The sequence below is a fragment of the Ixodes scapularis genome, unplaced genomic scaffold (genome assembly GCF_016920785.2).
Source record: "Ixodes scapularis isolate PalLabHiFi unplaced genomic scaffold, ASM1692078v2 PGA_scaffold1__304_contigs__length_218370807, whole genome shotgun sequence".
Classification (NCBI taxonomy): Eukaryota; Metazoa; Arthropoda; class Arachnida; order Ixodida; family Ixodidae; genus Ixodes; species Ixodes scapularis.
Genome location: NW_024609846.1, coordinates 154,343,333 through 154,365,096, shown reverse-complemented (window position 1 = coordinate 154,365,096; position 21,764 = coordinate 154,343,333). Strand labels below are relative to the sequence as shown.

General features: G+C 42.2%; 2 protein-coding genes across 2 annotated transcripts in view; both read left to right on the top strand.

Moving 5' to 3' along the window:
- The first annotated feature begins 583 nt into the window (after positions 1-583).
- LOC120843472 lies at positions 584-9,737 on the top strand. The gene is made up of 4 exons (XM_042290382.1): positions 584-773; positions 5,859-5,913; positions 8,640-8,759; positions 9,617-9,737. The coding sequence occupies exons 1-4, from the start codon at positions 710-712 to the stop codon at positions 9,735-9,737; spliced, it is 360 nt and encodes a 119-aa protein (XP_042146316.1). The 5' UTR covers positions 584-709.
- Positions 9,738-11,903: 2,166 nt separating this feature from the next.
- LOC115310859 (solute carrier family 13 member 2-like) overlaps positions 11,904-21,764 on the top strand; it is a 44,438-nt gene continuing 34,577 nt past the window's right edge. The window contains exon 1 of the mRNA XM_042290381.1: positions 11,904-11,980. The gene's annotated coding sequence lies outside the window, so the exon portion shown is untranslated. The remainder of the gene's footprint in view (positions 11,981-21,764) is intronic.

Below are 21,764 nucleotides of genomic sequence, written 5' to 3'. Positions count from 1 at the left end.
TTCGGGCATGCGTAAACCATCTCTGCTTCCTTCACGCTGTATGTCCCTTTCACCGCTCGCTTCCGCAGCAACTTCCTCTCGCGCGATGAGCTCGAGGAGGAGCTCCGTTGAGTCTATAACGAGCAAGGACGACCAGCCATTGGTACCCCAGCGAAGAAAACATCTAGATAGCTTGAACGGATGGGCGCGACAAATGACGGCAGGTGGCAGTTTCAAACTTTTACAAGACAAGTTTCCGTGTGACGAGTCCCGGAAAAGCACCAGCGAGACTGAAGAGCTCCCTTACATGAAGGTACGAGCCAGCCTTAAGGACGACCCAAAGAGCGCCGCTGATGCCAACGCTATAGGCGCATTTCTGGAGCTGAAAACAGGAGCCCAGACGCTGAATCGAATTCATCGCTCTGAGCTCCTCTCTGCAAAGGACGTCCTAGGGAAGAGCTCCACAGTGGTTGTGATTACCGAGTCGCCTCGTGCTTCTCTCAGCCTTGTCTCAAGAACCTCTTCCAAGGCGCCTGTCGACAAGTCAAGCCATAGCGACGCAACGGAGCGTCTGGCGTGCCAAGAGAGACCTCCGAGTCGGTGCACTTCTTCATTGCTTGGGTATAGAACCGAGCTCGGCGAGGCACCCACGTCTGCTCTTGATGCTTCGCTTAATCAGCAAATACAAACAAGCGTCAGTGAACGTAAGATCTTCCTCACGCCGGCAGAGATGCAGTCCTCCTCTGCTGACTCGAGACTGCTACTGGATGCTGCATCATTCTACTCAAGAGAATGTAAGTTATTCTTTCACGTAAAATTTACCTTCGTTTCTGGAGTAAACTGCATTCATCGTATCTACCCCGAACTGGATCCCGAACATACTGCAAAGCTTTTTTGAACACATAATGCGCTTTATGCGGCGTTTCCTATGAGAAAATCGTCATTAACGAGCGTTATATCGACCGACATAGCGAGCGTCGTGAACGAATGACACACTGGTAGCGTTACAGATATTAAGATTTTATAAAGGGGCGTTCAGAGGTAGACAAATTCAAACTCGGAGAACTTCTGGCTATAGGTTTTGATTGTATTGAAGGACCCGCAGTGCATAGAGCGTACCTTGAAAGTCTCGCCGCTGGGGACCAACCGCGGAACCTCCTGAAATTCTCTTATACGGGATCAACATGCCGCTTCCCAATCCCTGATATAAAAAGAGCCCTTGTTCCTCAAGGAAATGACAAATTTGCCTAAGGTACTGTGGGCGCATCTCCACGACATAAACGCCTAATCTATCTTAAAAAAAAAAAAAAAAAAAAAGCCTACTAGTGCTTAAACGGTTTCAACTACTTCGTGAACGGCAATGAACCGGCGATGTGCACTTACCTCCCACAGGCGCAGAAGACACGATAATAATAATAATAATAATAATAATAATAATAATAATAATAATAATAATAATCTTTATTTTTCGGGTGCCCTAAAACGGCCGAGCGGCCTTCTCTTAGGTACACCCACTCGTACAATAAAAACTCTTAAACAAAAATCCTACTCATTAAAAAGAAATAGATATGCAGATACACTGACGCGCTATGAAGTGACGAAAAGTTCGTCCAACTGACAGCGAAATGTAGGCAGGGGTGTGGTGATGTCAACTTGAGGTGGCACAATGCTGTTATACAATGTCTGTAAACGAGAAAGAGGTGACAGACGGCATGGTGAGCAAATATCAAAACAGGTGAGCTGTCTCGTCGCACGGAAAGGAACATGGAAGTGGATTTTACTAATAACCCATGAAGAATCAATGGCACCATTAATGATCTTATGCAGGAATACCAAGTCAAGGACTGTTCTTCTGTGTAATAAAAGCTTCAGCGAAAATCTATTCAGTAAGCATTTATAGTCATAATACACGCGTCGTCCAATCCATCTATCAAAAACAATTCGAACAAATCTTTTTTGCACACGTTCTATGATCAATATATCTGTGAAAAATGGGATGGGTCGCGCCGACGCTATCCTGACATACCGTACGTGGCGCCGTTTTTGGTTGACTGTCAAGAGTGTCCTGCGTGAATCGGCAATGCCGGCGAGGTATTTCTATTTCTTGACTGGCTAAAGTCCGACGTTAAAAAACAAAACAAAGGAAGATTAAGCGAAATAGAATCCGCTTACTTTTAACCTGAGCAAGACCTTTTAAGCTGAAGACTCGAACAAACTGTGGTGCCCTCATTTCGGATATTACGAACTCACCTGACTGGGTTTCGCACTACTTATAGCACCTTCACTGAGACTTTATTTTGGAGTGTAGCTCTGAAGAAACAATGTCGCAAGACAATGGAAAGTGTCGGATTAAGGACACCCCCAGGGACGCGACTCTTATCTCTGCGTAATGACTCCAAAATATCTAGCTTCCCGACGTTTTTTTTTCGGTTTTTCTTTGGTACACGTGAAACCGCGTCTTCCACGGCGTTCAAGATTGTTTTTCGTATTTATTTTGTGATCTCGCGGTCTGCACCAGAGGATGCGCGTCTACATGAGTGGCAGTTTGAGACGCTCAAGATTGTACTACGCAAAGCAAGACCTGACTAGGCTCCCTAGTCCTGACGAGTCCGATTTCGCGACCTTCCCTGGGCAGGGAAGGTGGCAATACAAGCCAGCAGAGGGAGATTAGCCGCTTTGTCCAACCCCCTTTGACCTCGTCTTCTGATAAGCCTCCAAACCTTTTGTGTCTTCGTGTTGCTGTGAGCGAGTGCGAAGGCCGCTTCTAGCAAATCAGAGGGGTGGCGCGAAACACGTGACCGCTCTCCGTAGGACAAGGACGCTTGGACAAAAATTTGTCACGTGACTCGCTCTGACGCGCTGATGAGCTACTGGGGCCGTAGTCTGCCGTATGCCAAGTTATGGTGAGTTGTAGGGCCACGTAGGTCCGGTTTACAAAAAGGGGGGCGCCCGTCAGTGTATTCCTGTTTTTCGTGCGTTTCAGTCGCGGCCGTGATTTTTCGTCGTGAACGGCCGGAATACATCCATGCCAACTTTTCGGAAATGGTCGTTTATTTCATCGGAGTCCATGGAATTATTGTGCTGTATTTCTTGGACGTGTTTCGACAAAGAGCTGCTCATCGGCGGCCGCGTGACTTCCGTTGAATGTGATCGACCGCCTTCAACCTCGGCATTGTGTTTGCGTTGTTTTGTGCTGCCTGAATCGGATTACGCATCTATCATGACAGAAAGGTGCTCATCGGCGACCGCGAAACTTCCGCTGAATGTGAGCGACCGCCTTCATCCTTGACATTGTGTTTGTAGATAGTTTTGTGCTGCCCGAATCGGATTATGCATCTATCACGGATTACATGAGATCGCGGTTTCATTTGTAAGTACTCTGGAGGCATGCTTCTGATAGTAGTCCAAGGGGGCTATGTTCGACAAATGTTTCGTTTCTCCTAAAAAGAAACGGAAGCGACGATATCGCGTTTTACTGGTTAGAAGGTCAAACGGCGAAAATAGGTGACTTTCGTCATTTCAACCTCTAACCAATCAAACGCGATATCGTCACTTCCGTCACTTTCGTTTATTTTTAGGAGTAACGAAACATTTGTCGAACATAGCCTCCCTGCTTCCGTTTCAATAGTCCATTTTACGGTTTACAAACATGAACTGCCGCTTACGTCTCAAGCAACTCCCGGTCGTACCGTCTTTGCAAGCCTGCCAGTTTTGTCCACGTCACCAATGCAAGAAAGCATAAACGTCACAAGATAAGTACAGTTGGAGATTCAACTATAGACCGTCGGTTGTACAATTTGAAGGGGTTATGAAACAATATTCGGTTGAATTATTCATGACCTTGCACGCACGGAACGCCACTGGTTTAGAAGCGTCTTGGTCGTGGCGGAATTGCGAGGATAAAAGAGAACTAGATCTTTCAGTCTTGCCTTCGCCAATTTTGATGACGTGCACGTGAACGTAGCTTTGCCCTTTGGCACGCTTGTAATTGCACGCACTCGCCCGCATAAGCAGAGACATGGCTGCGACCAGATGACCTGCTTGCAATAGCCTATAGAGAATTTTGTAGAATCTGTTAAAACCTTGATTAAAAAATAAGACGTGAACCAGGCATTTGCAGTCATTTTTTTGTGCACTGTTTTGGATTTTTACGCCCTGATTCATGGGTATTGGTAATCGCGCCTTTTTTATTTCCCTTTCTGGCGGTGATACACCCAATTTAGAGGGCGTACTGCGGAGTCATAACACCCTAATAAAAAGGTGTACAGTGAAATCATAGATTAATTTAAGGGTGTTCGGAATAACGCCGTCCTTTAAGGGTGTTAGGGAAAAACACCCTATTTTAGGCGTGCTAGGAATAACGCCCATTTTTTTAGGGCGTTTTCAACACGCGGCCCTGACGTCACGCAGCTGCGGTGGCGCTGTCGACGGCACTGCGCGTGCGCAGACGCTTCACTCCTCCCGAGTTCGGTTTGTGCGCACGCGCAGTGCCCACACCTGGTGTGGGCAAACGCGGGCTTGTTTGTAAACAGAGTGTCGGTAAGCCATTTACACCCACAAGGGCCCGACTGACGCGTTGTCGTTGGCCTTGCAAAACTACGATCTGAAAATCGTTCGCTTATTAAATACGCTGAAGCCTTGTTGAGGCTAGATAGGCATGACTTGGGCATTATGATTATGTCATGGAGTTTTGAGAGCTCTCAACACTGACTTTGCCGGACCCTGGAATGCACAGGAGTGGGCCCAGCTTGTGTGCGATTGTTGGTGGCAGTTTGGCTATAAACATTACAGCATTCATGACAAGTTTTCCTTTGGTGCGCCTATTCTTTTGTGTGTTCGGACATTTTGCCTGTGACAGTAGTTAGTTCGTCGTTTCAGTGTTTCGGGGTTTGTAATTGTAATGACCTTTTCTCTTTTTTTTTATCGGTGCAGTTTGATTTTGTTGACATTTGCGGATGAGATCTTGGTGAACCCTTAGAGCATAATGTTGAGTCTGCTGCTTTTGGTTAACTTTGGGCCAAGCGGTCGGTCTGAATATTTATCAGTGCGCTATTCAGGGATAGAATTTATGTTGAACTTACAGCAGGTGTCACCACAACAGTTTTGGTGAGGAGAAACTGAGTTAAGAAGCGCAGTTTTTTTTTTTTTTTTTTTTTTTTCACATCTCTTATTTTTTTTTTTAGCCGCCCCAGCGGCAGCGGTATGCCCTTCGGGGGCAGGGGGCGACGCGGGGAGTGCCCCGGGAATCGACGCTATCGTCACGGAGAGCACAGGGGCTCCCCGACGTTTTCCTTCCTGTTTTCCCCCTGTCCCTCTGTCCCTCTGTCCCTCTGTCGCTTCGAAGTTGAGGAGAGGTGCGACATGGTTGGGGGCTTTTGGGTATTCAGTCGGTTTAAGTAGTAAATCTATGCCTTTTCCGTGAATGGTACAGTCCCGGTCACGTGACGAAGTCACGTTTGAACTGATTGGTCGGGTTGTCTAGGAGAAAAAGGAAGGTTGAATTTTGAAGATAGGAACGGGGGAAGATTTTGGGGGCCTTGGGCCCAGACTCAGGAGGAGTAAGAATCGTCTCCCCAAGTGGGGCTTGTAGCTTGGAGTTGGGCAGGTGTAAATAAATGTACATAGTTCACTACAAGGAGCTAGTTATTATCGTCCTAATTTTCAACCGAAACAAATACAAAAAATGCGCTTGCGGTGCTAAAGCGTTTGTGAATTAACGTCACCTTCACTTGCGTGTTTCTTAGTTTATTTTTAGTGTCGCTTCCATAGACCGTGGCATAGATACTCACGCAATGCCCTTATCGTCTAAATGTTTTTCTTGCGAATGTAAGGTGCCAAAAGTGATATTTTTATTTTTGCATTTTTTCTTTTCTTTTCAGTGAACTCCGGGTATGAACTGCAGAGCTCATTGTCAGAAGCTCAAAAAGTGCGAGCGTAAGTGTCCCTCAACTCCATTTGTTTTCTTTTTAGTATTTTTTAATAAATTTAATATTTTGCAATATATCGTTCGAATGTACCATTTGAAGCTTACCCGAATTAAAAATCAATATGCACCTATTCGAACAACAATACTTCGTCATGCCATGGGAAAGAACCGAATGACATCTTATATCCATTTTTTTCTCAATACACAACAGGCTTCTTAATTTATGTGTTCTCATGTTTGACTGCAGTACTCTATTTGCCAGATAGCCCTTCCGTGGAGTTATTTCTTCCGCCTGTCTTCAATATGATTTACCAAATAGTAATTTTTTTTTTGTAAATAGGCGTGGCACAATGCATCGACAATGCTATGTTAGTTTTATGTATCATAATATTGTCACGAATGACAAAGGATGAGGCGGAGAATAACTGAAGAAACTGAACGTTTAATGGGGCGAACAATTGTACCCAAAAACAAATAGAAGGAGCTTAGCGTCGCAGGCGTCGATGTCGGTGATACAGCAGGATCGAGCGCTGGGGCGAAACTGACCCCAATCGCCACGAGGAGATATATGTAGACTTGTGGGCTTATGAAACAATCGGCGTAGGTTTAACGCGTAGAGCATTCTACTCTCGAATAAGCCCAACAGAGTTCTGGAATTTACCAGAACGCGAAATTACAGAAACAACAAAAAGGTGTATCCGCGGCCAGGCATTAAACCTCGGCTTTTCGCGTGGGAGGCAAGCACGACAACCACGCTAGGCAGCGGAGGTGCTGCCTACTTGGCCAGCTGCGGGCCCGACAATACAGGTAAAACATGGGATAGACTGTGAAGTACACTGATAATTATACTTCATTTTTAATTGTTTTTTATGTAGTTTTCTTTGTGGGATATGGGTCATATGTGTGCATGGGGTGTTTGTCCGTAGGGTAGGCGTTTCGGCAGATTATCTTTTATAGTAAACTTGTAGAGGCATCTAATGATTTAAGTACCGGCATGAAAAACATAAGCAGTAAGATCCGATTAAAACATGGCCTGAGGCCCTCGTGTTAGAAAGCAGCAAGAAAATAAATTCCTTGCACATGGCTTCGAACACTGCTACAGGTCTGTATAGGGGCCAATATGCAGATCTACAAAACCCGTAAATGGAATCGAACTTTTCAGCGTCTTGCAGGGTCAAAAAACATTAAAATCCTTACAGTTTTTCTTCTTTATTGTCGACTAGAGAAAGAGGCATTTGATTTGTACGAGGAAGTTTTAATTTTACCAGAGTTGTTCAATACGCTTATGGTCACGGAACTTAGGCTCTGGTACGGGGTGAAACACTGCTTCTAGAAGCAAACCTGCCTGGAAGGGGGTAGGGTGCCTACACGTATCTCTGCGTCAGGATTAAGACATCATTTGTTGCATTGAGTTGGCCAGCGCGTGACCTGCCTAGACACTTAGTGGATGATATCTGTGCGATAAATGGCGTCAAAGTATTAGCCAAGGCTAGGAGCTCGAGCTGAATCAACCCTTGTTGCACGCACTTCAAGATAAATAAGAAAACACGATTGGACAAAAACATTGCTAAATGGAAAATTTTATTAAACTTGGTGCAAAGGGCAGTGATGGACTTGGTCACTCTGATGAAACGTTGCACTTCCCATTAAACGGAAACAATCACGAATGATAAGTTTTGAAAGGGGCATGATCTGCCATCCTGCAGAGACTAAAGTCATTTAGCCCTTAGCTTACAAAAAAAATAAAAAAAAAACAAAAGGAGGGCATTCCAAAGACAGCGATATGAGAGCACAGGGGGCGTGAATGGCATGTGGGGGCAGACATCACCCATACTTGTACGAGGTGCGCAAAAGCTAAGACGACTCGGCCATTGTCAAGTCCGACGTAACTACACGACCATCGCCAGAGAACCTTCTCCTCTCCCATAAAGAATAGCTCTGGATCGAGTCGCCGGCACAAAGTTCCACGCAACTGGGAGAGGAGTTTATCTACGCAACCAGGAGAGGAGTAAAGTACTTGTTTTCGAATACATTATTTCCGAAATGCCGGCGCCACTTAAAAGTGCAGCTTTCTGTACTTTAAAACACGCTTATTTCAGTTTGGTTCAAGAAAACTTTCATTTTTTAATAAATTAATGTGTTGAGCCAGTTAATGGCATTTTTACAGTTAAATGCTCTAATGAATGCAACGGCGAACCTACTTTCAGCGTGCCTATGCTATTTTGTTATGAAAAGGTGCAGTATCGCAAATCGACATGCATAAAAAACAAAAAAAAGTGTTTTATTCTTATTTTTATACAACATTGTGCTATTTCTTTATATTTTCTCTGCAGCTGAATGACATACGTAGGTGTTGTATGGTATATTTTCCACAGAAAACGCGGCTATTGCAGTTATTGCTTTTAAAACGATAGCTTTCGGGGGTGACGCAGAGTTTATTTGATGTGCAATTATGTAACTCTTTGAGGGGTTAAGTTATAAACTTTAACTTTGGCATGACAATCTCTTTGAAAGTGTTGAATATGTCCTACAAGTTTCACGCAATTCAAACAAACAGTTGAAATTTTCGCCCTCTGGGGTAGTGTCTTCCATTGAGCAATCAATTTTGTCTTTTAGTTTGCTATGGGGTATTGCTGACTGCTTCTTTTACCTCTGTTGAAATCCTCAAGTCATGGCAATATATATTTGAACCTTAACGACCCAAAAGAGTCAGAAGTATTTTCTGTTCACGCAGGCTTTGCCTGAATCTGAGACCAGCCTTTATTGTTGGCACTGCATTCACGGCCATCTTCGGAAACCTGATCCACGTTGTGACAGTGCCCACTCAAAATTCTCTCATGAAGAATCTCAAGTGGTAAGTTCTACTGCGAGCGACGTGGTTTTTCATTGAAGGAAAACCGCCAATTCAACAGCACTAGAATTGCAGCATTATCTTTGATGAATATGCTTACGACTTCTTCTTGGCGATGACAGAGTATGATAAAAATTTTGCCTGTGATTGCAAATGAATGTTGTGATGTAAACACCACGGATATCGGCACCAACTACACAAATATATAATGCACTTGAAGTTTCTCACTATTTATCTATGTTGCTGAACGAACATTGACGTGCATATGTGTTCCTATTCACGCTTCCACGTCCTAAACTCTGTCAAATTTTTCGAGTTTAATGTTAACACGAAAGGTTTTTATAAATAAATAAATAAAATATTCAAACCACTAGATTTTACTGAATTTTAGAAAGTATTTATTGGTGAGATTTACATAGATTTCGAAAATTTTTAAAAGTAGCATTTTCCAGGCTATTTTGCGAGTATCAGCAAACCCTGGCAGGAGCATGGCTGCCTCGTAATTTTGCGTTTTTCTGCACGTTCTTAAGGTTCCCTCATGATTATCGCTACGTCCGCCTCTCCCTCTCTCCCCCTTGCCTTCTGATGCACTAAATACGTATTTTGGAACACTTCCGTGTGATATTACCAAAGGCAAAAGGTCGCTCTAAAGGTTTAGCTTCTGGCACATTCTTACCTTGTATCTGGATAGAGTGAATTGTGTTTTGCTCTATAGTTTTGGTTAGCGTTGTCTCCTCACCGCTTTTTATTATTATAATACATGACTTGTGGCAATGAGCCGGCGACCATGCAGTCTTAGACATTACTCCTATGCACCTTTTTTCTTATGCATCCTCGAGCTCTTTGCACTATTTGAACAGCTTTGAGGACAAGTGCCCCCTCCACTGGTGGAGCTGGATGGCCGTGTCGATTCCGGTCGCGCTTGTGCCATGTACCATTTGCTGGACCTACATTTACCTGACTCTCCTATTACCGCGGTAAGTCCACATTTCTTTACAACTTTTGTTCAATTGTGATTGTCATATTGCCATGTTTTGCTCTGCAAAATATGATATTTACTACAATTGCATAGAATCACAAGATAAATTGGATATTAAATATTATGAGTAGATAATTACATTACCTGAATATGTCCATAAAAATTTGCACCAAGGGCCTTTCCACATATACAACAGAGCGCTACGCAAATTTTATTCTGCGTTTGAAATAGAACAGATCTTGCTGGTGCAGCGCTGGCTTCGTTGTTCTTTGTTTTCGGGCTTTATATTTTTCAAAAATCAGGGGTAAAAATCGGGCGCTATTTTTCAGGCTGATAATCGGGGAAAAATTGGGTCTTTTTTAAGCTATTCAGAAATTGGGTTTGCTCGTGTCTTGTTTATAAAGGGCAAGTACCTGAAATGTGTTATTAACACGAACAAAAAAAAGTGCACAAAGAATATCATATAGCAATGCTGCTCGACCTTATAGTATATTTTGGCCTTCTTACTCATTCTGAAGCAAATATATACAGAGGTAACGGAAATCAAAGAAGTTTGCTACCATCAAACGAGTGACGGAAGAAGCAGTTCTGAAATTTTCCATAAATTCAATTGTTTCAAGACCGGTATTCGGGGAGAAGTCGGGATTAACCCTATTCTGATAAACACTGTTCGGTGTGCAAAAGCGGCTAATATCGGGGTCTACCCGAAAACGAAGAACCCTATATATCAGTGATTCAACGCTAAGCCAGAGCTAACTCATGTTCAAGTCGGCGCTGCATGAGCGCTCTCTCTAGTGAAAATAAAGCGCTGCGCTGTATTTGTAAACCGGCACGAATAGCAGGAAGAACTATCTTTGTGATTATTGCTATGAAGAAAGGGACACGTTATACACTAATTTTTTTTTGTCTGAAACCCCAAAGACCAGTGTCAAATTAAAATACCGGGAGTTTAGAAAAAGGACAACAGTGTTTAGGGCCCGCGTAAGAAAGCTATGTATAGCAGAAATTTCAAACTTTGTGAGGATGTGACGCTAGTGGTTGAGATGGAAAGCGAAATTTTGAGAATATGACGTTACTTGGATCAAAATATAATTGAAAAAGATCAAGTTTCGCTATCAGCTAACGTCCATCAAAATCTAATATCTTCAAGACAAGAAGTGACATGGTCGGCGCCTGTGTCTATTACAGCGAATCACTAGTCGCTTGTCTGCTGACAAGCATTTTTTACTAATATAAACTCCACGCACGTGCCCGAAAATCAGCCCTTGCTTTGACAATATTACGCTCAGATAGACGTCGGCTCATAACGGAACTTCATCGTGAGAAATGTGTTCATTCTTAATTATATTTCCATCCAGTTAACATCATGTTTGTAAACATTCGCGTTCCATCCCAACAGCTAGAGTCACATTCTAATGTACTTTGGGTTTTCTGCATGCAGTCTATTTACGACGCCAAAAAACACGGTTCGCTTATGGAGCTTAAAATTAACCGTTTTATGGAACCGACGCAACCTTCCTCCAATTAACATTAAGTTATTTCATCATTTAGTGCAGTCAGGAGGAAAAATGCAATGTATAGGCATGGGGTATTTGGCAAATTTGAAACCAAGGGGGAGAAATATTTTAAATTAAAAAGATTTGATTTTACATAGAAATACACAGTTAGACGGCGAAAACGTGGCAACATTTCTGCTAGCGCTATATTTTACTCGGAAACTTTTGTTTGCATTTACCGTACGTTTACGGGCACAGGAAGAAAGACTGAAGCAAGGGGATTCTTTTTGCACTTAAAAAGCCAATAGAGCAGTTTTATTTTCATTACGCTTATATTATAAAGCACCATCATTAACGAAAGAAAATTATCGCACACATTCATATAACGCATGGACGCTTAAAAGAGAGAAAGTAATTGTGGTGACCTGCTTCCCAGGTCTAAACTCGGAGAGAAATCCCTTCATGATTTAGGAAGAAATTTGCACTATACTAACACCGAAGTTCTAATGCTCCAAGGCACCGAATGTTAAACCACTGCCTTTATTATATAAAAACACAAAACACAAATGCAGTGCAGAAGTTATATGAATACAAAAAATGTATATATATATATATATATATATATATATATATATATATTTTTTTTTTTTTTTTTTGTAATTACGCAGGGAAGAAGCACTTGAAGAGCAAACTCAAGACGACCTCTCGAAGTGTGCCCGAGCACGTCTAAGGAATGTGAAAATAAAGGGGTAAGCGGCAATGTTAAACTTCTATTTTCTTGTTTGGTTGTTTTTTAAATAATATTCGAAAAAAAAAACGTTATCGTTTTTGTTTTGCGTTTGAAATTAATCATTGCAGGATAACTTCGCTTTCGCTCGTTTTCTACTCCGTCCTAATGACTAAAGCTGTTGTTAGACTTACTGCGAAATTAAAAGAAATTAATCGTATTTAGTCCTCGCCGGAAATAGGTACACGGTGAATATAAACGATTTCATTTAGCCGCGATCCCATAGACTCGTAGTCGCGCGGCTGCTGTAGACAATGTAGACACTTTTGAAGAAAAACACAATAAACGTGTTTCACCATCGAAGTGTAACCGAGCTAATTTCTAGAGCATTATATTTCTGAACTGAACTTATGACTCACTGACCTTGCTCCGCTTAACAGCCTACCTGGCCTGATAATGACGTCTTGCTGATGATGGCGACTTCTATTGCTTAGCAGGATGGAGACATTCCGTCCTATGACTAAAATATTTCCGGATTCGCATATTTTTCCACGCACACTTCACATAACCGAAAAGTGAAGCCTCATTGCATGGGTAAAGTAGAACAACAAAAAGCGCCATACCATCCACGGAACGAGAACATTGTAAATCGTGGCTGCCCGAGACGAATCTTAGTTGAGTCTTTCGGATATTGGGCTCACTATCCTCGAGGCGTCTATGAGGCGAATTATTCTTGAGTATATCGAAAGTAGATGTACGCTTTGGCTGCTCCTTGATGTGGCCAATATTTACTTTTATGTTAAGGTATTTATTTATTTCTACGCGATTTGGTCGCGCTCCTTAGGTCGTTATAATTACAGGGTTCCGTGATTCCAGTACGTTCCTTTAAACTCTTATAAATAACTCCCGAAGTGACTTCTTCCGAACCGGGGAAAACCGAAAAACACCCATTCGGAGCTGCCCATCCAAAGAAAAATTACTTTGTCTAAAAAAAAAAAGTATTATATGTTGTTTTTTTTTTTTTTGTGAAATTAAGCACAATTTGCATTAACTGTCCTTGAGCTTGCTTCTTTACGAGAGCCCCGTCCCTTCACTTTTGTTCTCCGTACAGGGAGAACGTTTTCAAGCGTTTGGATCACGGGTGTGAGTTCAATGGACCGGAAAAAAAGAAGACACCGGAGAAGGGGCGTTGTTTAGTGGAGCAAATTTATAGAAATGCAGTTGTTTTATGACAAAAGCCCCGATTAAACCCTATTTTTTGCTTTGCACTGAACATAGACACCGAAGTACACGAATTAAAAAAAAAAAAGAATACACCGTTAAAATGCCCCCAAAGTTGAAGAATCGCAGTCCATGCTGAAATTCGCAACATGCTCGAGCACGGGGTCACAATGTCTCGTGCTGCGCACTTCCAAATGTTCTTAGAAAAAAACACCCTTTGGCATAATGACATATGAAGGTCCCTGCCTTTAAATGGATACTGAACCGAAATTTCGATTTCGCAAAATAGGGCGTAGAAGCGTAGAACGGGACACTACAAAACATGAGCCATACATCGATATCTCAAACGGATGACCGTACTTTTGGAAACGAAGGGCAAAATCAAGTGAGGGCTATGACGTCATTCTCCTCCTGGAGCAGTTGAGATTGAGGGAAAGCGGCGTCGCTTCTCTCCTCCTCGCTACGGTTCGCCAGCTCGACGGGACGCGGCGAAGGGGAGAGGGAATGAGAATCCTAACGTGTCTTGTCTCGTTTGCCTCGTCGGCCGCGTTCAATCGTGCACTTTACCAAAAATAAGCACGATCTGTTAGAGATATCGCCGTATGCGTGACATTTTTGTGTTTTGCAGCGTACCGCCTATCAGTCGAGCCTTGTTTTGTGAACTCGGAATTTCGGTTCACTAACTCTTTAACAGCTGTGAGCGCTTCACCGTGCTTTTCTCTTTCCTTTTAGGCTACAAAACTGGTCTCGGCACCTTTTGATTGTACCTTAAATAAAACAATTGTATTGTATTTATATAACCTATGTCAACTTCAATGTGTTTATTTTCTAAATTACTAAAAAAAAATGTAAAATGTTTAACAGCCTTTAGAAATACTAAAAAGTACACACAAAACAGTTTACAAAGAGTATATTAAATACGTACTTTACGTTTTACATATCTACTGTTTGAACTTTTTGACGCGCGAAGCGCACTGTTAAAACATGAAGTAAACTATAAGTGTAAGAATGTATCCATCAGTTATCAAAACCATGCTGCAGTATAGAAAAAAAAATATTTAAACATTATTTTTTTTGCATGATCGAGGGCACGATATCGGTATGCTTTGCAATTACTCATGTATGTATATATATATATATATATATATATATATATATATATATATATATATATATATATATATATATATATATATATATATATATATACCGGGTGTTTCTGCGAAGGCTTTCAAAAATCCTAAAAATTAAAGCGTCAAAAAAACAAAACTTTCTTCGGGAACAAACTACCAGCCACGGCGGACGTGAGGAATTGCCAAAAACGTAGTAATTAGCCAACTAATTAATTAAAATTTGTTAATTAACTTTTTAATTAGTGGAAATAGACATATGGTTCTAATTAGAAAGTTGCTGAGCGTTATCGAAAACCACTAAATTAGTCATTTTCAAAAAGGCTTTCGGCGCCTGAGAAGCGTAGTATTGTACTAAAGTTACCACTCGTGGAGCAGGTGCAAGGCTGGGGCTAGATAAGAGACGGAAAAATCGCGCGGGCGCCTTATCGCAACCGCTAGCTTTGTACCTGCTCAAAGAGCGGTAACTTTAGTGCACTACTACGCTTCTCACGCGCTCAAAGTCTTTCTGAAAACGACTGATTTAGTGGTTTTCAATAACGCTCAGCAACTTTCTAATTGGAACCATATGTCTATTTCCCCTAATTAAAAAGTTAATTAACAAAATTTAACTAATTAGCTGGCTAATTAGTATGTTTTTGGCCATCCCTGACGTCCGCCGTGGCTGGTAGTTTGTTCCCGAAGACAGTTTCTTCTTTTTTCCAACGCCCTAATTTTCAGGATTTTTGAAAGTCTTCGCAGAAACACCCGGTATATATATATATATATATATATATATATATATATATATTTACTATTAATGGAAGTGGTTGTGAACCTCGATTTTATCCGTACAAATTATATACCTCATTTCCGAGCGGTGAACGCGCCAGGCCACCTGAAATATATCACTCCATCTGAGCTCAGCTAAGAATGACCGAATTTCGATGCGTTAATATTTCATGTTTCTTTTATGCGCTCTTAGAAATAGCAGATTGATGAACAAGTATCGCATCCAGTAAGCTGTACGAGGTGAGAGCAGAGTTGACGCATGGTGCAATCTTGTTGAAAACCTTTGTGACAGTTTTTCCTGCAAATGTTTGTTTCCTCTGAAACCACTAATCGCAAAATAAAAATAAACCGCATGGAGTGATTGCGCTGAAACCAATTAAACTGTATGAAAAGCCAATATAAAAGCTTGGTCCTAGTTTAACAACCACGTACTGCTCCATGCTGCATTTGATTCATGCTAAGATAAAAAAAATTACCCTTAAAGTAAAATCGCATAAACGTAAAGGCTTATTTACTAGCGCATAAAGGAAGCGATTGCCAGATCATAAATCCTTCGTTTTCTTCCTCTTTCTGCTTCCGTTATATCAGTCCCTCTAGGGCCTCCTCGCGGCATTTTATTCTTGGAATAAAAGTTTATACATAATAAATTCATAAAAATTTGTTCTTTTTTTTTCTGTACACCCTCTTACTTCTGCGAGATTTTTTTTTCTTCGGATATTTAAAACAGTAGTTATAAATCATCTATCCGCCAATTTTTGGTACAATGCACCTTCTAGAAAACAATTTTTGAGCGCAGCTCTTAGGCGCCCATTTCCGGCTAAATAACAATTACGACGGCGACGCCGTCGGCGTCTGCGTCACTGTCTTCGTAACCGCGCGGTGCATTATGGGACATTTCCCATGATGCAACGCGCGGGGAGGTGGAGGGAGGAGGACGAGGGAGGGGGCAGAAGGAGGGGGAGGAGGACGGGGAAAGGGAAGGAGGAGGAGGGATTTGAGGCGGGAGGGGAGGGGAGGAGGAGAGGGGGGAGGGGAAAAAGGGGAGGAGGAGGGATGAGGGGGACGGGAAGGAGGAGAGGAGGGGAGGAGCTCGAAGGATGACGGCAGGAGGAGGTGAAGGAGGAGGAGGAGGACGAGTAGCAGGTAGAGGAGGGAGGAGGGGAGGAGGACTAGCAGGGAGGATGAGGTGAGGAGGAGGGGTATACCCTCCCTTTAGTACCCTTCTCTCCTTTTCCTCCTCGAGAGCTGCACTCTAATTCAGCGTTACATGGAATATTAAATGTCTCTAATTGTTTTGATACTTTTTTTTAATAAGCTAGACCAGGTTTTATACGTTTACAGCGATGCACATAAATGCTGTCAAAAGGAGCTGAGTGAGGATAGTTTTTATTGTAACGTTAATTTGTCTTACAATTCTTGAAGTGAAATGTTGTTGCTTTATACCAACAGGCTGGAGGAATCATGCATCGCCTCCTGGCTCGTTGGGCTGCCTTTCGCTTATGCGGCCTTGCTTGTGCCGAGCTTGGCAGAAAGGTAGGTTTATTCTGATCAGCATCACGACATTAGTGTGTTTAATGCATGCTAGCTTGTAAAATTTCTCGACATCACGCACACGTCCCACGCTGGACTGCACGATAATAAACATAAAAATTACCGAAGAAAGTATAATGTAAACGACGGGATGCCACAGCGTATGCTTTGGATGCCGCAATTGACCGTCCAGGATTGGCAGAAATATCGTGACCTATCTGATCGAATTATTTGAGTGTAACTTATCCTCCCAGTGGTCGAGTCTCTAAACCTCAGCTATTTGTTTAAAAACAAAAAAGGAAATGAAAATACACCTGCGATTATTGTAAAAAAAAAAACAGATCAAAATATTCTTAGCATTAACAATTTTGCGTAACGTTGTCAAGGGCGCAGCTTCCACGTTGCTGCATCTCCGCACTTCTGCTAAAGCAGGTAGGTTCGCAAGTGCTGTTGGCATGAAAGACAAAGGACACTTAGAAGTCTGCATACGACAAGTGCTTGTCCTGTACATTCTTCTACTTGGCCTTTGTCTTTCACGCTAACTGTTCTTGAGATGTCTAACCAATTACACCATCTTATATTCACGTGGCTCCGTTTGGCATCTCATTCTTACTGGCTCTCGTGCAAAGGTGACGTGTTGGGGAACTGAGGAAGCTATGGTAGCCTTGACCATGTAGCATATAAGAGTATACGCCGAGCATAGGTTCACACCATAAGGTATTTAGGAACAAAACGAAATAAATATAGCCCCGCATGAATCAAGAAAATTTACGGGTCAGGTCTTGGGGCGGGGGCTTTTTCAGAGATCCCTTACAAAATTGGCATATCTGGACATAAAAAACAGATATGTTATCTGAAAAAAGTGGGCACATCTGGCCATGTAAAGCATATCAGCTTATATAAGGCATATCTGGCGAGATATGCCCTCTTTTTTCTATATCCATATCTGGGTCCGCCAAATAGGGGTATATCTGCCTCCCATATAGGGCCAGATATGTCCGAATCAAATTAGGCAACCTTTACATATATTGTTGTTTTCTGCCAATATCTGTCAAAAGTGACTTTTTATCTGAATAAGAAAAATACCAATTGGATATTGAGCATGTAGCGACATTTATTAATTTTTTACATGAGCTGCGCTTTGCACCACTCCTGATTTTGCTCAACATAGTTCCCAGGAAAGGCAGGATTATCGACATTCGCGTAACGAATGTCGATGAAACGTTAATGTCGACGAAACATGTGTCCATGAAACGTGTATCCACGAAAAGGTGGGCCGAGGAACGTATTATCACGAAACGCAGGGAGAATAAAAATTTCACTATTCTACCTGCAGTTGTGACATGATTTCAGACGGCCAATGGCAGGTGACTGCTGGTATAATTTCGGGAAAAATATTCTACTGGCTTCCAGGACATAGACATGGCCTAATTTTAGAGGTAATCTGGAAGAGTACCTGTAGGCAAACGATCAATTGTCGCGATGTAGGTTGCAGCGCACTTACGTTGACGGTACCGGACTTGAAAGGTGTAACCGAGATATATGTCGACACGGGCACGTCAGAACAACCACTCAAACAAAAAAAAAAAACCAAAAACGAGGTGTCCGTGAAGATTCAACACGACGTAGCACAAGCTGTCATTTGTGCAACCAAACACTAAATGCACCACAAAGAAGTCTTGAACTTCATTGCAGAAACCGCTTGTTGCCGATATGCGGGTAGGACTTGTCGAACGAGATAGCATTTTCTACAGAATCAGAATCCGCAGCAGCCACGCAGGACGCACCACATGTCAAACTAGGTCCGCAAGCAGGCATTCCGAGATTGCCAATGGCTAATGCGTCATCCGCCACACCACGCGACCACGCTTCTGCCATTTCCCGCGCACAGAGAGCGGAATCAATCGACAAAAGGTCTCCGGCTGACGCACCTTGTACCACGCTTTCAGCTTAGGGAGAGAGAGAAAATGAAAGTCTAAAACGGGAGTGTACACACAGAAGGCTTATCTTCTGGGGCATTCCAACAATGATTAAAAGGAGAGGAATTGTCACTTGTACCCAAGGTTTGTGTGACCTTGGGCTTGAGGCAGGTGCCGTTTTCTGCCTTATCACCAGCTTCTAGATTGTAGTCACGTGACCCTAATCTAAGACACGATTGGCCTAAGACACGCATAGTGTCTACCCTGCTCTCAATACCGAGTGAACAGGACAGATCTATGAAGTCCAGCTTTTGACTTCAAAAGAAGCTGTCCAGCCCAAAAGTGACAGAACACGATGCAACTTTGAAGATATTTTGTTTTATGCCGGATAACCCAAATTATACTTTTAAATGAAAAACTAAGCGCGACTTTTTTTGTGCATGATAGATACATATATATATATATATATATATATATATATATATATATATATATATATATATATTTATATATATATATATATTATAGACTTACCAATCATTTTAAAACTATGTGTACACTGCTAGGTTTGCGATTTTTAATATTCAAAATATTTGTACGAAAGAGTTACAGATAAACGACAGCACGGACAGCACATCTTCCGACTTTCAACACAGGATGAATCGCCGACGCTCGCAAACAGAATGTTGCGATGCTGCGCGAACGGTTTTAGAAAGAAGCCGTTGCGCCTGGAGTACCCTACGCAGCGTAGGGTACTCCGGGCGCAACGGCTTCACAGCCGTTCGAACTGAATAGGATTCGCATGGCGAAGTAACGTCTTGCATTATCAGTAAGCTAACGGTTCATGTTTCCCCGCTAACTTTAGCGGCAAAACATGAACAAAATTAGTTTCAATCCTAGATTTAGCGGGAAACTTGGCGGCACCTGACATAAACACCAATATAATTTCCCGCCAAATTTAGCGGGGCGGTTAGCCCGATGCCAACGGCGACGCCGACACGGCTTAACGCGGAAACGGGCGACTAAGAGCTGCGATCTGAAAACCATTATTTGATTAACTCGCGTTTCGATCTTATGCACTTCGTCATATTGTCCCACGTCAAACATACAACCAAATTTAATTTGTCTTTCAATCTTCGAAATGTGCCATTGATTAATTGGTCCAAATATCTGGAATAACTTCACTTCAAGGATGTTAACAATAGTTAACCAATTACATGAAACTCGTGCAATATAGATAAATCAACTAGTGTCTTCGCGAGCACATATGACTTTTTGCTTGCACGACCGAAACGGTCCATATATGATTATCAGGGGATGTATTTTTACCCATATATGTCCTGAACGGGCTATGTGTGGCAGTACTTGAACTTTTATACAGCGATGTATGGCCGTATTTCCACGCGTATATGGCACTGCATGGCCGTATTTACGCACTTATATGGCCGGCAGTATTTTCCAACTTATATGGAAATATCTGGCCGTATTTGGTCCCATATATGGCGGTATATAACCATATTTGACTCCTTATGTTATCGTATATGGCCATATACAGTGTGTTTCACCAAAGGTGGACAAATTTGGTATGGCGTAAACTATGTTTCGCAACAAAAAAGGCTTGTGTCGTTTTGGTCTTGGGCCAGGGGCCTATATATGAAAATTATTAAAGTCCGGGATAATTCAGTTGTTAATCATTTGGCGTAATTAACTTTTTTAATATTGTGTTTAAGGGCATAATTCCAATTAGAAAATTGCTCAGCATCATCAAAAATTACTAAATCAACAAATTGCAGAACGATAGAAGGCACGCGAATCATTTTACGGCATTCTGAAAAACCGTACAAGTTGATGGGTTTTTAAGTTTCGGTTCGCTATCGGAGCGCATCTTGGCCCCGCTGGCACCGCGCCCCGTGGAGAGATGGTGCAAACAGCCTCTGCTGCGTCGCGCGATGACGGCACAGCAGGGGTTGTGCGCTACTTTTCGTATAAAAAAGGGGATGTAAAACAAACGCGAAAAGTCTGGGTGCTTGAGACAAGGAGCAAAAGGAGAGATGGAGAAAATACTTCACTTGGAGACTGCACTCTACGCCGCTCATTTGCATTACACTGCGAGCTGATACGGCACCATCCCTCTTTTATGGCATGAACAGATCATATCTGAGAGACGCATGCGAATCACTGTTTCCGCTGTTGTTCTTTCATGCTGTGGCGAAGGAGACGGTTGCCGCAGACACACCGAGATACCGGATTCGCCAAGACAGTAGAAAGGGTTGTCTCCCCTGTCTCGAAGGCTGTTCATGACGGTAGATTGTGGTAGGCACCCTTAGCAAAAAGAGACCGTACTTCAAACGAAGTTGAAATATATTGAATACGAATATTCATTTTGTATTTATTCTGTATTATTTTGGCCGCACTCGAAATATGCGCGTAAGGTATTCAAAATACACTATAAATATGAATTAAAAAATATTTTAGATATACCAAAAATATTATCCCTTCACACTCAAGATGCCATTTGTGCATTAAAAATCGGTTACACAATTTTTTTTTTCGATTTTGTCAGCAAATGGTGTCCTTGTGGTATTTGAAGGCACTTCTAAATACATCTCACAAAGCTACATTAGCAACGAACACAAACACAAACACCATGACGCACTGAACAGCTCATTCACAAGCCCGTTGACTGCTCTAGAGCCTTATATAGCCTGCGTATTGAAGGTAATCATTTTTTCGGTGACCACCTCTGCGCTTATTAAGCTTCCAAGAATTCGATCTTCTCCTCGGGAGTCTGTCAAAGGGGAAACAGTGTTTTGAAGTTCGTGGACGATATCTCTTACTAAAAAGCATTGGTACAACTAATAACAATTCGGCGCAGTCCCTAAAACAATATCCACACAAACGGCTCATAAAATACATGTTATTGCTTCTCTGCGTAGCACCACTCAGAACGATGGGAATCAAGGCAGTTTCTTCACTTTAAAATACCGTAAACGACTTTATTTTCGTGAGGATCGACCTAATTCTCGCAAGGTTCGCGAATCGCCTACAATTCCGAAAAATAGGTCCCGTGAACAATTCCGGCAAAATGTAAAAACATTAAAATCTATATTGCGATCCCATCGCGTCTCGAAAATTAGAATGTGCGAATTATTCCAAAACTCCAACTTTGACCTAAATCGCGAAATATTGAGCCCGCGAAAAATAAGTATTTTACAGTAGTTATTTTGCTTTCCTT

Coding starts and splice junctions, on each gene's coding strand:
- LOC120843472 (XM_042290382.1), top strand. CDS start 710: ATGCAGTCCTCCTCTGCTGACTCGAGACTGCTACTGGATGCTGCATCA. Junction 774..5,858: donor ATCATTCTACTCAAGAGAAT/GTAAGTTATTCT, acceptor TTTTCTTTTCAG/TGAACTCCGGGTATGAACTG. Junction 5,914..8,639: donor GAAGCTCAAAAAGTGCGAGC/GTAAGTGTCCCT, acceptor CTGTTCACGCAG/GCTTTGCCTGAATCTGAGAC.